Below are 15,232 nucleotides of genomic sequence, written 5' to 3'. Positions count from 1 at the left end.
GAAGCTTGGCCCCAATTAACATGCTGGGGGACACAGCAGTGACCACAAGAGACAAAGTCCCTGCTTGCGTGGAGTGGACATTTTCCAAGAACTTTCTTACTAAGGCCTAAGGTGCACTTCCTCCTTAAACCTCACCACCTCCCATGGATTGGGTTCCATGTGCACCCACTTTCCAGACTTTACCTTTGTAGCGAGCAGGGGAACAGAGAGTGTCAGACACCAAGGGGGTAGTCATTTATTCCTGGGGCATTTATTGTGTGTCTACTATATGTGCCAGACACCGTTCTATATGCTCTGTATACACTCACAGAAGTCTCCAACCTATGCTCAAGTAAGAATTATCACCATTGTACAGACGAGAAAACTGAAGCCCTGAGTGGGTGGCCAACTAGCCCCGTGTCAGGCAGGTGAGCCAGGAGGATGGGTCATGCTCTTAAGTCTATGGTAAACAATCTCCTATGAAGCAAAGAATCCACAGAATCGAATGAAGACCTGGACCAGGGAAGCAGGTGAGACCTAATTTAGAAGATTCTGGAACATTGGTATCCACTTGGGATGGCATATTCTACTGCCATCCCAGGCTCCCAGGGAATCTCCGTTAGTTCTATTCAGCACTCCCTTCACATCTTCATCCCCATACCAGGTGTCCATGTCCACCCCCTGCATCCTGTGGGCTCCCAGGGGACCAGGACAGGGGGTTATCCAAAGGTGAGGAGCTTCAGAGACTTTATTCTCAGTCCCTCCCACCTTTCTCTCCAGTCTGGGCTCCCTCCCTCAGTGCCAGTGTTTCTGTCTCCCCAGTGAGAATTTTTGCCAAGTAGGTCCATCGGAGCCTCTTTGAAGCACATTCAGGCCTGTGACAGTCCCTTGAGTTTCTACTTTGACTTGGGGGTGGGTCCGGGAAGGGAAAAACTGCCCATGGGTACCAACAAGCATCAGAGGAGGCGGAGAAACACTTTGAAAACAACTAGGGGAGGTGTCCTTAGGGATATCACCTTGCCACCCTGTGAACTGATGGATGGAGACAAAAATGGGTGCCGAGTGAATGAGTCATAGCAGGAGATCACATCTCATGCACCTGACCCCTCCACACCACCCTCGATCTAGGCCCCTCTAAAGAAGACGGATAAGCATTTGCCTAATAATTAATAATAAAATAAATAAAATTTGAGCACCTACTGCGTGCCTGGCCTCGTTGTAGGTGCTGGGGACACAGCAGTGAGTTGGATGGAAACCTCCACCCTTGTGAAGTGAATGTTTACTGTAGCCACGTTCACCTGGACCATCTCTTTTCATCCTCTCAACAATCTATCTAATGGGACCATCGACCCATTTTGCAGGTGAAAAAAAATACGAAGTGAAGTGTCCTGCCAAAAATTGTACAGCTGGGAAACTCTACAATTTTGCACAGAGAGGTTAAGTGATTTGCCCAGGGTCACACAGCAGGCTAAGTGATGGAACTAAGGTCCTGAATACGAGTGTTAGAGGGAGCCCACGGAGTGGAGGAGGTCCGGAGAGTAGCTATGGGCTCCACCCAGGTCTGCGGCAGCTGTTAGTGGTCTAATCCAACCTCTCGATCTTGGCCACCAGAGGGCGCGAGCGAACCTCCAGCCAGATGCGGAGTAGCGCTCTGCCTCCTCCCGCAGGAATGCCGCTGGCGGAGGGAGGGGACGTTGGCCGCACGCCCAGAGCAGCTGCTGCTGCCGTTCAGATTCCCTCCCCCCCGCCCCCCCGCTCCCCCCCCCGGCTCCCCCCACCGCCGCCTTCCCCTCCCTGGGATCCCGGGTTTGCAGCGAGGAGGCCACGGCGGGAGGGGCGGCTTTGCAGGGATTTGTGGCCTCTGTTTTCGCACCCTCCTCCTGGGCTTCCAGCCCGAGGCTTCTCGGGAAAGGCCGGGCAGGACTTAGGTGGCAAGGATTTAACTCCCACAACAACGTAACACCATACGGCTGTCATTTATGACACATTTGCAAAGTTCCTGCACTTGGTAGGACTTTCTCTCCACCAGCCCCTCCATTCTACAGATGAGGAAACTGAGGCTCAGAGAGGTACGGTTGATTGCTCAGGTAGGAAGTGTCAGGAGTTTCTTAGCGTGAATATTACGGCCAGGATGTGCCCAGTTTCGTCACTTCCTTTCCCAGCCTGGGCTTCTTGGGTCATTCCTTGGTTCCCGAGGGCTTGTAAATCAGCCCACTTGTTTTCCCGAGGGCTTCAAGAATTGGCTTTGCTTCCCGATCCCTAAGGGCATCGCATGCCTCCTCTGCTGGTGGAAGGAGGTCTCTGACAGCAGAGAAAGTTTTCAAGAGAAGCTTATTGCTAAGGCAGGAGAAAGAATAATCCAGCAATCCCATTTCAGGTTGATCATTGGGTCTGAAAGCACAATGGAATTTCAAAGACATGCACCCTTACAGAACTCACAGACTGGTCAGGGAGAACTACCCATAAATAAGCAGCTGAGAGGGCCCAGAGACGCTTCTTTACCCATCTAACCTGAAGGAGTCAAGGAAGGCTTCCTGGAGGAAGTGGTATTGAGGCTGAGATCAGAAAGTCTAAGTAAAGTCAGAGTAATCACGTGAAAATTTAGGAATAGTAGTGAGAAGATGGTTGTGTTTCAGGCCAACAGCATGTGCAAAGACCTGGAAGGGAGATGGAGTATGGTGGTTTGGGCAACAGAAAAAGAGCTTTAAATCTTTCTCATTGGGCCAAGGAGAGTCTCACTTTGATGTATTAATTTACCCATTCATATATTAGATATTTGGGGGTCTACCATGTGCCACATGTAGGTGCTGAGGATGCAGCTGAACACACAGACAATAATCTCCTCCCCATGGAGTTGCCATTCTAGTGGGTGGAGATGGGCAAGAAACATATATGTCAGGAGATGAGAAATAAAGCAGGTTCAGGGGCTAGAGTGACAGACAGGGTGCTGTCTTGTGGTGATCGGGGAGGGACCTCTCTGAGAAGGTGAGATTTGAACACCTAAATGAGTTGAAGGAGGGATAACTGGGAAAAGTGTTCTAGGCTGAGGGAACAGCAAGTGCAAAGGCCCTGAGGTGGAAGTGTATGTGGAGTTGTAACTGAGCAGGACCCTATGGGATCTTCCTGGGACAGACACCCCCTCGCCATGTCCTCCACCCGGCTCTTGTCTGTAGAAAAACTTTAGCCAAAGAATAAATTTAATCAGAAAGACAAGAAAATGCTGAAACAAAGGAAAACAGTCAAATTAGACAAATGGTAATAGGTTAGCCAGTGAACAAAGTCGAGGACATTTAGTTCCTCCTCAAGGACTCTAGATAATATTCTGAGCCATAGCCTTTGAGCTGTTTTGCAGATACTGAAACCCCACCAGGTGGAAGAAGTTAACTACATGATGACCAGACTGTAGCCATGACATAAGCTGCTCCATCTTGCACAGTTCCAAGAACTGGCCTCAAGGAAATGGGAACAAACCGACCCTGGAACTGAAAAGTAACTATACTTAGAACAATCAAGCTGATACTGACTAGACACATGACCAATTTCAAGATAATTGTCGGAGCTGACTGTGCTGTTCTGCATATAGTCTCCTGCCCCCTACCTGTGCAGCCCTGAAACTCCTTAAAATCTCTTGCCCTTTGATAGGCTGAGGGGAGTTGGCTCTTTGGGACATGAGTTCACCTTCTCTCCAGAATTGCCAGCTTCCTCAATAAAGCTATCTTTCCTTTTAATCGACATTTGTCTCTCAGTACTGGATTCTAAAACAACAAGCCCTGAACCTGAGTTTGGTATAAGAGTGTTTAAGAAACAGTAAGGAGGTCCGTGTTCCTTGGAGTGGACCAAGGAACTCCAAACACCAATGAATGAGCAATGGGGAGAGAGTAGGAGATGATTTGAGATGAATATTCAGAGATCAGATCATGTAGGCCCCCTCATCACTGTGGATTTGAATCTAAGTTAGAGAGGAAACCATTGGAGAGTTTTCAAAAGGGAAGTAACATTTTCTTTCTGTTTTAAAAGAATTAGTCTGGCGATATCCTTTGTTACTATGGTTCAAAATCCAAAAGTAACAATAGCAACAAAGATTTCTAATTCTACAACATAAAAATAAGGCCAAATACCACCACAGAAAAGTTAAAACAAAACTGGGAAATAGTATTTGCACTTCATAGTATAGACCCCTTCATGTCCATAAATGTAAAGAGTTTCTAAGAATTAATAATTAAAATATAAACAATCCCATAGGGAGAAAATTGAGCAAAAGTTGTGTTCGGAATATCCACAAAGGATGAAACACAAAGGATCTGTAACATATGAAAAGACACGGGGACTCACTAGTGATAAGAGCAATGCAAGTTAAAATAAGAGAAATGTGAGATTTTTACCCATTGGATTGGCAAAACTTTAGAAGACTGATAATGCCCAGCAGGGTGAGGATGTGGGGAAGTGAGTATGTTAACAGGTAGACATCAGTCCTCCCAGAGATGAATTTGATGATGTTCATAAAAACTTACAAATGCATAGTTTCTTTAGCCAAGAAATCCCAGGACAGAAACGCTTGCACATATGTGAATTGTATGCATGTGAGGTTATTCATTGCAGCCATTTCTGTAATAGCAAAAGATTGGAGAGAGCCCAAAGATTCATCACAACAGGACCAGTCACATAAATTATCGTCCATCTACACAATGAAACAGGTTGCAGCTGAAGAAAGGAATGAGGAAGTCTGCTCAGGCTGATACGGAAGAAACTTCCAAGACGTATTATTCACATTCACATTGTTGTGCAGCAAGCACCATCATCCACCTCCAAGACTTTCTCATCTTCCCAAACTCAAACTGTCCCCATGAAACACTACTTCCCATTCTCCCCTCCCCCAGCCCTGTGAACTACTATTTTACTTTTCCATCAGTAAATTTAAATATTCTAGGTACCTCATATAAATGGTGTCATACAACAGATCTGTCCTTTGGGGGGATACAATTAGGCTTATTTATTTACAAATTTTTTATGAAGGTCCTGGGGATTGAACCCAGGACTTCATGCATGCTCATCATGCACTCTGCCACTGAGCTGTACCCTCCTCGCTTAGGTCTGTTCTGTGTTTGGCTTATAACCCTTGACATAATGTCTTCAAGGTTCATCCATGCTGTAGCACATATCAGAATTTCCTTCCTTTTTAAGGAAGGAAACATTTAATAATGTTCCTTTGTATGTACATACCACAATTTGTTCATCCATTCATCTGCTTTTCCCTTTGGATAATCAGAAATAAAATCTGGATAGATAACTCAAGCAAGTTAGAACAGGCAGAGTTGGAGGGTCAGGAAGTGGGCAGTTGAGGAAAAAAGAAGATAAGAAAATTGTTTAAAAAATATTCCTTGATATATTTATTTTGATTTTTAAAAGCACCATGAGTATTTTACTTATTCAAAAGATATTTTTTAGGGATCCTCTAGGCTGTTGTGGGAAGGATGGGTTGCATGGGGGCAAATGCAGACGGGGGCGGGGGGAGGAGGCAGGTGCAATATCTCAGGTGAGAAATGATGGTGGTTGGACTAGGGACCAAGAAGGTGTTTCAGAGTCATTGGTTCTGGGGGGAGGCTATAGCTGAGTGATAGAGCGTGCACCTAGCAGGCACAAGGTCCTGGGTTCAATCCCCAGTACCTCCATTAAAATAAATAACTACCTAATTACCTCCCACAAAACAAAACAAAAACAAACAGAGCCGTTGGTTCTGAATATATTTTGTGGGTCAGGTGAACGTGATCTCCTTATAGGTTAGCTGTGAGGTGTCAAAGACAGGAAGCAGAGATGTCGCCAAGATTTTTGGTCTAAGCAGCTAGAAGAATGGACTTGTTTTTACTAAGATGGGAAGATGGGGTTGGGGGTGGGGGTGAGCGTAGAAATCGAGAGCCATGAGCTAGTGTGTCATTAACACCTTTGCGCGTTGGCCAACCTCTGTCGGTCAGCAGTAACACCCAGCTAGAACTTCGTAACGGCTTGCCTCCCCCCATTGCATTTTGTTTTTACAGTTGCCATCTGGATTGATGACAATTCTTCCTTACATGCAACAGAAACTGACTCAGGGATGATTTAAGCTGCAAAGGGATTTCTCAGGTGGACACTGGGGGCTCCTGGAGTCAGCTGCCTTCGAAGATGGGAAGGGACAAAGCAGGGGTGCAAGGCGTCAGCTAAGACCACAGCTGAAATCACCCCCCCCCCCGCAAAACCAGCCGGCGGCTCTGGAATTTGCTGCCAACGCTGGCAATGCAGTGCTTCTGTCCCTCCTGCCACCTCTTCTTCCTGTTCATCCTCTGGGCGGCCAGCTCTCAGTTCTAAAGTCTGATCCTTTTGTAGTTCATGAGGGTCATGATTGGGTGTTCACATGCCTGTGTGACATGTGCCTCCCTCGAACCTTGTTACGACGTTGGCACATTACCTGTCTGACATGAAAAGAAAGAAAAAACTCTGTGCATCTGCAGAGTGGAGTCAGGGTCACATGCTCACCCTTTAGCTGCAAGGGAAGCCGGGAGAGAAGGTCTGGTGTTCTCCTACACCAAGAATCTACGCGGACGGTGTTTGGAACACTGTACGCCCCACCTGCAGACAAATAGCAAGTTCAGCTTCACTTATGGTGAATATGGTGCTTTTCCTTCTTGGTGAGGAGATAAATGCATCTTTTTAAATAACTTATTTAGAGGAGTTTTTTTTTTTTTTTTTTTAAAGCAAGAGAATATTGGACCTAAAATTCAGGACAGGGGAGAACTTTGGGGTGAGGCAGGCAGTGAATATCCATAATGTCCTGAGGGTAGAGTGTGATGGGGTGGGGGTAGTGTGTGTGCACTTTGCACAGCTTTGTCATCAGTCAGAGTCCCAGATGGAAAGAGACAGCATGCTCGTAGCAGGTAGCGTGGGAGTGAGAGGATGTGTAAACCAACTTATTCCAACATTGCTTCCAAAATCCAATATGGGAGAGGGAAGGGAGGAGTTGATTTGAAAAAAAGTATGAAGTAGCCCCCATTGTCTCTGCACTGACTCAGAGACACCTCTTCTTATGGTCCCGGACTCAGTTTCCCTTTTCCTAGAGGACATCACTAGAGACCCCCAAAGACCAGCAAGACTGAGTCCGACAGCCCCACACTTGATTCCTCTGCTCCTGACAATGGGGGATGTTCTGAGGGTCTCCATCTCAAAAGGCTGCTAAGCAAATATTAATTAAAAAAAAAAACCTTCACCCAGAGCTTGGCAATCCAAGATGGTTGGTGAATATGAAACACAACAAAAACCCCAGGTCCAGAGACCTTTTCTCATCATTTTGGCACTGTCATTGCTAGCCCTGAGATACAGAAGTTGACACCAGGGGACTCCCCTGCCAGGAGCCACCCAGTGAACCAGAGGCAGAGCCAGCATTTATACCCAGAGTCCATTTGCTTCCGAATTCTCCAGAAAAGGGCCAAGAAACTTGGGGACACTCTCAGGGGTTCAGATGGGATTTGTATTGGTTTAAACATATTAAAATAGTGGTAAAATATACATAACACTAAATTTCCCACCTTTACCACTTTCAAGTGTACAATTCATTAGTGATATGTACACTCACACTGTGTAAATGTCATAACCATTCATCTCCGAGAACTCTTGATCTTGCAAAATTGAAATTCTGTCCCCATTAAACACTCACCCCCTCATTCCTCCCTCTCCCAGCCCACTTCCTGTCTCTATGAATTTGATTCCCCTGGGGATCTCATATAAGTGGAATTATACAGTATTTGTCCTTTTATGTCTGGTGTATTTCACTCAACATAATGTCCTTAAGGTTCATCATTTGTAGCCTGTGTCAGAATTTCCTTCCTTTTTAAGGCTGAGTAAATATTCCATTGTATGGATGGACCACATTTTGTTTGTGCAGTCATCTGCTGATGGACATTTGGGTTGCTTCCACCTTTTGCCTATTGTGGACTATTGCTGCTATGAACATGGGCATACAAATATCTCTTTAAGACCTTGTTTTCAATTCTTTTGGGTAATACACGGGAATGGAATTGCTGTGTCATATAGTGATTCCATTTCATTGTATGAGGAACTTCCATACTGTTTTCCATAGTGGCTGCACCATTTTGCATTCTCACCAAAAGTGCACAGGGTTGCAATTTTTCTACATTCTTGTGAACACTTGTTATTTTCTGTTTTTTTTTTTTTTTTGAAATAGCTATCCTAATAGATGTGAGATAGACCCTACTGCTTTTAAATTTTTTATTTAGAATTAAAAAATTGAGATTTATTAAATAGAGTAATTTGTTAGTGGCCACAAATAATATATTTTGCGAATAATATATATACATTGCTGGTGTGTGCACAAACACATTTTGCTGATGGAGTACGTGACCAGAAAAGTCTGAAGACCCCTTAGTCAAGCCAGCTCTGGGTGTGTGTGTAGGGGGTGGGTGGGGATGCTTGGATTATCCTTGTATCCCCAGACCCAAGATAATGAAGTCCAGAGGTTGACTGAGGCAGTCTGTCTGATCCTTCAAGGTCCAGCGACAATGCCGCCTCCTCCAGGAAGCCTCCCTAGCCTTCTCAGACACAACTTCAGCTCTCTGCTCCAGGTTCCTGAGCCCAGGAGCTCAGCGCCCCAGAGTCCCCTCTCTCTGCTCCAGCCCTGACCGCAGAGGGGGTCTGTGCCTGGAGACTGAGGGCTCTCTGAGATCTCACCAACACCCAGGCACAGCATGGGTCAGGCAGAATTTGCTGAATGAATGAATGAATGAATGAGAGTCTGTACGGCCTGAGATGGGTGTGGACTGAAGAGGCAGGCCTGACTGTTCAGGAGTGCGGAGGGTTGGGTGAGGCTCCGCTCACCGGGGCCACACTGGGGTGCGGAAGCAGCTGCAGGCCAGACATCGAAGGCCAAGGTTGAGGAGGCGTGGCCAGCGGAAGAGCAGACGATGGGAGGTTCGCACATACAGGCTGCCCGAGGGGTCCATGGCTTTGAGTGCGGTCAGTGGAGTGTAGCGGGCGTTGGTCTGTCGGCGCAAGGGTGGTCTGGCCGAGCCGATGACCTTGACAATAACCTGTGGTGTGGAGCCCTGAATTCTGGGACCCAGGGAGAGGGGGGTTCTGTAGAGAGGGTCCCCCTCACATACCTGAGCCCTGTCTAGCCCCCCACTCACCTTGGCCACATCCTCTGGGCTCTGTCCCACAGAGCTAAAGAGCTCCCTGGAGGCTGGGAGGTACAAATTCCGAAAGTAATGCAGGGTGTCGGGGTCAGTGCCAGGGAACTCAGCTGTGGAAACCTGCTCCAGGAGCTTCCCCTCAAATTCGGTGGCCACTGGGCCTGGCTCCACCAGGGAGATGCTGGGAACAGGGGTAGAGAGAGGGTCTGGTGTCCCAACACACTCGCTGCCGCATTTTGTTCTCTGTCCCTCTTCCCTCACTCCCCCATTTCTCCCATCATTATTTCATGCCTCCCTGCCCCCCATCTCCCCAACTCCCATTTCCTTGTCTGCCCCATCACTGCCTCCATGCCCCTCTCACTGCCCAAGTGCCCGCCTCACAAGATGTTGAACTGGAGCAGCTGGACAGCCAGACTCTCGAAGAAGCCCTCCATGGCGAACTTGGAGGCTGCATAGACGTCGTTGAACACAACACCTGAGAGGGTTGCAGGAAGGCAGGCCCGTTGAGGGTCTGGGTGATGGGCTTTGTGGGTCCAGAGGGATGGGGTCTTGGGAGACAGAGCAGAGATGATTTGGGGATCAGAGGTTATCTGGGGCCAATGTGGTGGCTGCATGGTATCGTGTGATGGGAGCATGTGGGGTCAGGATGAGGTCCTACGGTGCCAGACCCCACCTCTCCTAACCTTGCTCCATCTACCCTCAGCCCAGGAAACTCTCCTATTTCCCTCCATCCTCTAAACGCTTGGGCCACTTGGGCATGGGACCCCCAGGGTCCCTGAGGGCAAGCCCTATTTATTAGGGCCTCTATCGGTTCATACTGAGCAGTGAATGTGGCCTCCTGCCCAATGAGGTCAGGAGTTGCAGCAGAAAGAGGAGCCAAGGGATGGGACTGAGTAAGGGCAGCTTTTCCATGGCAGGGCAACAAGCGGATTCTTTAGAAGACAGCTGGGGAGAAGGGCAGATCCAAGGAAATTTCCAAGGAAAGAAAGGGAGTCTGGGGGGGGGGGTCAAGGAGGAAGGACCCAGGAGCATACATGGCAAGTAGGTGGCCTTCATTGTAAGCCCATAACAGACATCACTAATCAGTCACTGCTCTCTTTTCTGCAGAAAATCAGTCCCCAATCTAGACATCTCTGGGACCTGCTGGGAAGTGTTTGGCAAGAAGGAGTCTCAGAAGTTGTGCTGATGGCCCCTTTGAGTTTTGTGGGGTGGTTGGAAGAGAGTTTTGGAGGTGTCCAGAAGTGGAGTTGATACTGGATGTGGATGGCTATTGGTGCCTACTCCTGCACCATGGTAAACATGGTTAATCGATCCCAGAACTTTTTTCTTCTGAGCTTCAGAATCCTCAATGCAGGCTTATCTGGGGAATATGTGTAAAACCTACTTGCCATCCTTCTAGCCTGGGAAGGGTCAGATACTGGGGGGATTTCCAGGGATGCATGCATGTCTCACCTTGCAGCCCCATGACACTGCTGACCACCACGATGTGGCCCTGTCGCCTTCTTTTCATGCCAGGAAGCACAGCTTTGACCAGACGGACAGCCCCAAAAAAGTTGGTATCAAAGACGTTCTGCATGGCAGCTAGGCTGAGCCCCTCCAAGGGCCCCACCAGGCCCACTCCAGCATTATTCACTAAAGGGGTGGTGGTGAAGGTTACTTTGAAGTCCCCCAACCCTTCTAGTGTCACTCCCCCACAGATGCTCCCTAAATCATCTCACCCCTCGCCCACTCCAAGTCCAGGGCTAGTCCAAGGTATCTTGGGTGGACAAATGTGGAGCCTTGATGAGATTTAAGTATAGTTTATCATTTGTTATAGGGGACTCTGAGCCCTGGGTGGAGGGGAGGGTTGCTGGGAACAGCCTCCCCTTGAGTGAATGAGCAACTCAGCTTAGAACCCAAAATACATCAAACAGCCACACCCACCCTCCACAGAAGGCTGTTTAGAGACCATGAGTTGCTTCTTCATCATGTTCTTTTCCTCCAGTGACTCATCAAATTAATTTTCCCAACCACATATGATTTTCTCCACATGTGAGAATTTCTACTGAATAAAATCCTGCTACCCCCTGGTGTCAGTTTATTTCTTGTATCCCTAATAAACTGAATGGTAGCCTGGGCTCTTAGCCACCTGGTCTACTGCTTCTGTCCAGGGTCAGAGGTTGCTGGTGAAGCAAGAGGGCTGGTGCCCTGACATTGGAGAGGCTTTGCCATGATGCAGATCTGTGCTTAGGCCAGGGAGGGGGCGAGTGACCCCAGGGGATGCCCAGACTCACCCAGCACGTCCACTTCCCCTCCCTGGATGCAGCTGAGACACTGGGCCACTGACTCATCGCTGCACACGTCCAACTGGGCCACGGTGAGGGTCTGACCCAGAGCCTCTCCAGCAGCTGCCTCAAGCGTCCCCTTCTTTCCCAGGTCCCTCATGGTGGCCACCACTGGGGACAGAGTTTTATATCATCAACATAGGTTTCCATTTATTTTACCCCTACTTTGTGCCAGATACTATGCTATACAGTTTTATGAGCACTAAATCTAATCCTCACAAGAATCCTGAAATAAATCATTGACTTATTTCCCAAAGATGGCCACAACATCTTTTACTGCACATGCTCTTCTAGAACCTAGCCATTCGCTCATCAAGACATGAAGTCGGATTTCCCTCTTCCTGTATCTTGTAACTAGCTGGGAATCAGTGGACTATGGTAAAGGTAACTCTGTGTGGCTTCTGTGATTAGGATGGAAAAGATGCTCAGTTTCTGCTTTGCTTGCTGGAATGCTCACTCCTGAAACCTTCCTCACCCTATAGCAGCCCAGCTGTCCCGAGTCCACAACGCTGGGAGGAAGCCCAAGCTAGCCCGGCTAGATCGACCACAAGGAGAAGCCCTGAGATTACTGGAAGGGAGAGAGATGCCCGCCTAGCTCTGACATGTTCCAGCCTCCTCTCTTCTAGTTGTACCCTTTGACCCTGAGTCCAAACTGCCCAGCTGAGCCTTTCCAAATTCATGACCTTTGTAAACCATGGGAGATACACGATGGCAGTTTTTTGTTTGTTTTGGGGGGAGGAGGTAATTAAGTTTATTTATTTATTTATTATTGGAGATAACGGAGGTACTTGAACCCAGGACCTCATGCATGCTAAGCACGAACTCTGCCACTGAGCCATACCCTCCCCCATGACTGCAGTTGTTTTGTGCCATAAATTTTGGGGTAATTTGCTATTTAGCAATAGTGACCAGAACACATAAGTGAAGTTACTATCCCCTTCAACACAACGAGGCTCAACAATGTGAAGTTTCTTGCCTATTCGACCCCAGCAAGTGTTAGAATTGAGATGTGAACCTGGGTTTGTCAGATTGCTGAGCTAATGCATCCTTACACATGCATGTACCCACAGTCACACACACATTCACATATTGTCTGTGAGTGAATCAGTGTGTGTGATCCCATGTGCTGCACACAAGAATGGGTCCACAGGCATCTGCATACAGTGACAACATGGGCCCAGGGGCTGGGCTGCCTGAGTTCAAATCCACACTCTGCCATCTTCCAGCTGGGACACCTTGGGCAAGGACATTTGGCAGGCAGTGCCTCAGTTTCCTCATTTCTAAGATGGGGTAAATGATAGTGGCCACTTTATAGGAGTGATATGGGGATTAAATGACTTAGCAGATGTAAAACACTTAGATGGTAGCCTGGCATATTGCAAGCACTCATTAAACATCATCCTTCAGCAGTGTTATACACTCATCTGCCTGCTCACAGGGATATACACAGCAGAGTTACTTCCCTGAACACTGGCACTCAGACTGCCACACCCAAAGCTGCACATGTCTCTAAGACAGAGGGCAGAGGGCTGGGAAAAGCAGCTCTGCCAACTGGGGCAATGTCCTCACCCCTGCATCCTCCTTTTAAGTAAAAGCCCTTTGCCCACTTGGACTCCAGTGTGCTCTGGGTCAGAATTCCCATGCGGGGGTTGCAGATTGGGGCAATTAACTCCAGAGTTCCAGGAGGCCAAATCCCTAGATCTGGAGGCCTCCCCTTAAGCCATCAAGGTCAGGGACACTTAAGAAGCTTATCTTGGAGTAGTAATCCGGGTAGAGGTGGAGGTGAGGAGTCTTAGGAAATGCCTAAGTGGCATCTCAGAGAAGCCCTCCCTGGCCAGTCGTTCTAAAAATATCACCCCCCCCCACACACACTCCATACCACATTCCCCCTTGCTTTATTTTGTTTCTGAGCACTTGTGAGCACTTGTCATATCATACAATTAAAAGTATGTTTATTGTCTGGCCTTCCTCCCCTCCCCCACAGCACCACAATCCAGAGCAGGATTTTGTCTATATTGTTCGCAGCTGTGTTTCCAGCACCTGGAACAGTGCCTGGCACCCAGTAGGTGCGTAAGAAGTATTCTTCAGATGAGGGGATTATTCATGAGCAGAAGTGGGAACGGGGCTTCCACGTGTCCTGGGTTCTCCCCAAGCCTACAAATGCAGCTGAAGGCATGGACTAATGGAAATAGTGCCAGGAAAGCTGAAGGTCCTGGGAAGCCATGCCCACCTCTGTCCTTCCCGGCTCCGCCCACCCTGGGCCCCTTACCGTGGTAGCGCTGCTTGGGGTCATGAGCCAGCTGCACCGCGAGCTCAAGGCCAATGCCGGATGAGCATCCTGAGATGAGTACAGTCCGGGGTGCGTCGGCCATGTTGATCCCTCCCTGGATGCGTGACCTCTGCTGGCCAGCACCTGACACCCATCATCCGCCCATCTGCCCCCTCCCTAAGTGCCCTCCCCCTGATCCCCTGCAGGGTGAAGGGGCCCTGAGAAGCTGACCCTGGGCAGACAGCTGGGGGGAATCCCTTAACCTCAATATAGTCCCTTCTTTTTATCTGTCAAAAATGTCCTCTCCTCACTGTTACACTCACAACTGGGGGCTTCTGTTATCATTATAAATAATTCAAGGCTGGGGGTAGTTTCAGGGAGCACGGGGAACAAGCAGGGATGTTCTCTTGCCGTCTCTACTCTGGGTAAAGAATCTCTCACTGGAGAGATGTGACAGAGAGTGTGGTCCCTTCTGGAGTATTCTTTCAAAGAGAGAATGAGCATAGAAATGTCAGAAGATAAGGTTAGACTGTAGGAAGAACTTCCCAGCAAAGCGGGGCAGGGCAGGAACTTTAAGAGTCTTTTAGCTGGAGAAGTCTAAGCCTCCGATACCCCTGGGGAGGGAGAAGGAGCAGCTTGGGGCGATTCCCTCTCCTCCCCCCACCCCGGGGTCCCCATCTCCCCCTCAGGTCAGATAGGGTGCTACCCCTCCTCCCCAGAGACACAGAGACTCTTTGTCTGAGGAGCCAGAGGCGGAGAGGGAGGCACTGTCGGCTTCTCCCTCTTCCTCATGGGGGGGGGGCAGTTCAGGGCCCAGGATACGCCTCTTGGGCTCCTCCCTGCAGAAGTTCCCTCAGATCCTGCGTGTCTGCGCTTGTTCAGTTGCACAGACAGCTCCATCTGACCTGACCCCCCGGGGCCTCCTCACACTCCAGTGGTTTGAGGGGGTTCCGCCTCACCCCGGGAACGGCAGGGATCCACCCCTCCCTGAGGCAGGGCCCTACTTTGGGTCAGGGCCAGGCTGCCTGACTTAATGGGGGCTTGTGTGAGAATCTGGGATGAAGGCTAGGGTGTCCATCTGATGCCTGAGTCAGGGAGAGGAGGGCTTAGGATGGAGGTGGGAGCCTTCATTTGAAGATCAAGAGTTTGGGGGAAATTGAGAACTGTGTTTTGGAATCTGTGATGAGGGTTTGGAGGTGGGGTTAGGACATTCAATTCTGCCATATGGGTGGAGAGATGAGGTTCTAGGGTAAGGCTGGGAGCCCCGTTTTGGAATCTGAGGAGAGGTTTGAGATGGGATGAGGATCCCTTATTTAGAGACCTGCAGAGAAGGTATGGGGCGAGGCTGGTACCTCTTATGGCGAGACCTGGCAGGTGGGTGAGAATTTGGCATCAGGCTGGGACCCCGCTTGGGGGCCTGGCTGAGACGGGAAGAGTTTGGTGTAAAGCTGTACCCCCTAATTCCATGAATTCCCCTAATTAATAGA

General features: G+C 48.8%; 1 protein-coding gene and 1 non-coding gene across 2 annotated transcripts; one reads left to right on the top strand and one right to left on the bottom strand.

Moving 5' to 3' along the window:
• The first annotated feature begins 6,324 nt into the window (after positions 1–6,324).
• Positions 6,325–6,428, top strand: LOC123616632 (small nucleolar RNA U13). The gene has a single exon (XR_006724638.1). It is a non-coding gene; the product is annotated as a small nucleolar RNA U13 (small nucleolar RNA).
• A 1,996-nt stretch (positions 6,429–8,424) lies between these two features.
• RDH8 (retinol dehydrogenase 8) lies at positions 8,425–13,848 on the bottom strand. Its single transcript, XM_010954226.3, has 6 exons — positions 13,746–13,848; positions 11,426–11,587; positions 10,605–10,784; positions 9,534–9,627; positions 9,150–9,333; positions 8,425–9,050 (listed from the first exon to the last, which is right to left on the bottom strand). Exons 1-6 carry the CDS (start codon positions 13,846–13,848, stop codon positions 8,835–8,837), a joined length of 939 nt encoding a protein of 312 aa, XP_010952528.1. The 3' UTR covers positions 8,425–8,834.
• Between the last annotated feature and the right edge of the window lie 1,384 nt (positions 13,849–15,232).

Source organism: Camelus bactrianus, chromosome 22 (genome assembly GCF_048773025.1).
Source record: "Camelus bactrianus isolate YW-2024 breed Bactrian camel chromosome 22, ASM4877302v1, whole genome shotgun sequence".
Taxonomy (NCBI): Eukaryota; Metazoa; Chordata; class Mammalia; order Artiodactyla; family Camelidae; genus Camelus; species Camelus bactrianus.
This window is presented reverse-complemented; position numbering and strand designations above follow the sequence as displayed.

Excerpts from the sequence above, each read along its gene's own strand:
- RDH8 (XM_010954226.3), bottom strand. The coding sequence starts at position 13,848 with ATGGCCGACGCACCCCGGACTGTACTCATCTCAGGATGCTCATCCGGC. Across the intron at positions 10,785-11,425 it reads AGGGGAAGTGGACGTGCTGG|TGAATAATGCTGGAGTGGGC; the intron begins GTGAGTCTGGGC and ends CCACCCCTTTAG. Across the intron at positions 9,334-9,533 it reads CTGCTCCAGTTCAACATCTT|CATCTCCCTGGTGGAGCCAG; the intron begins GTGAGGCGGGCA and ends CCCTGTTCCCAG.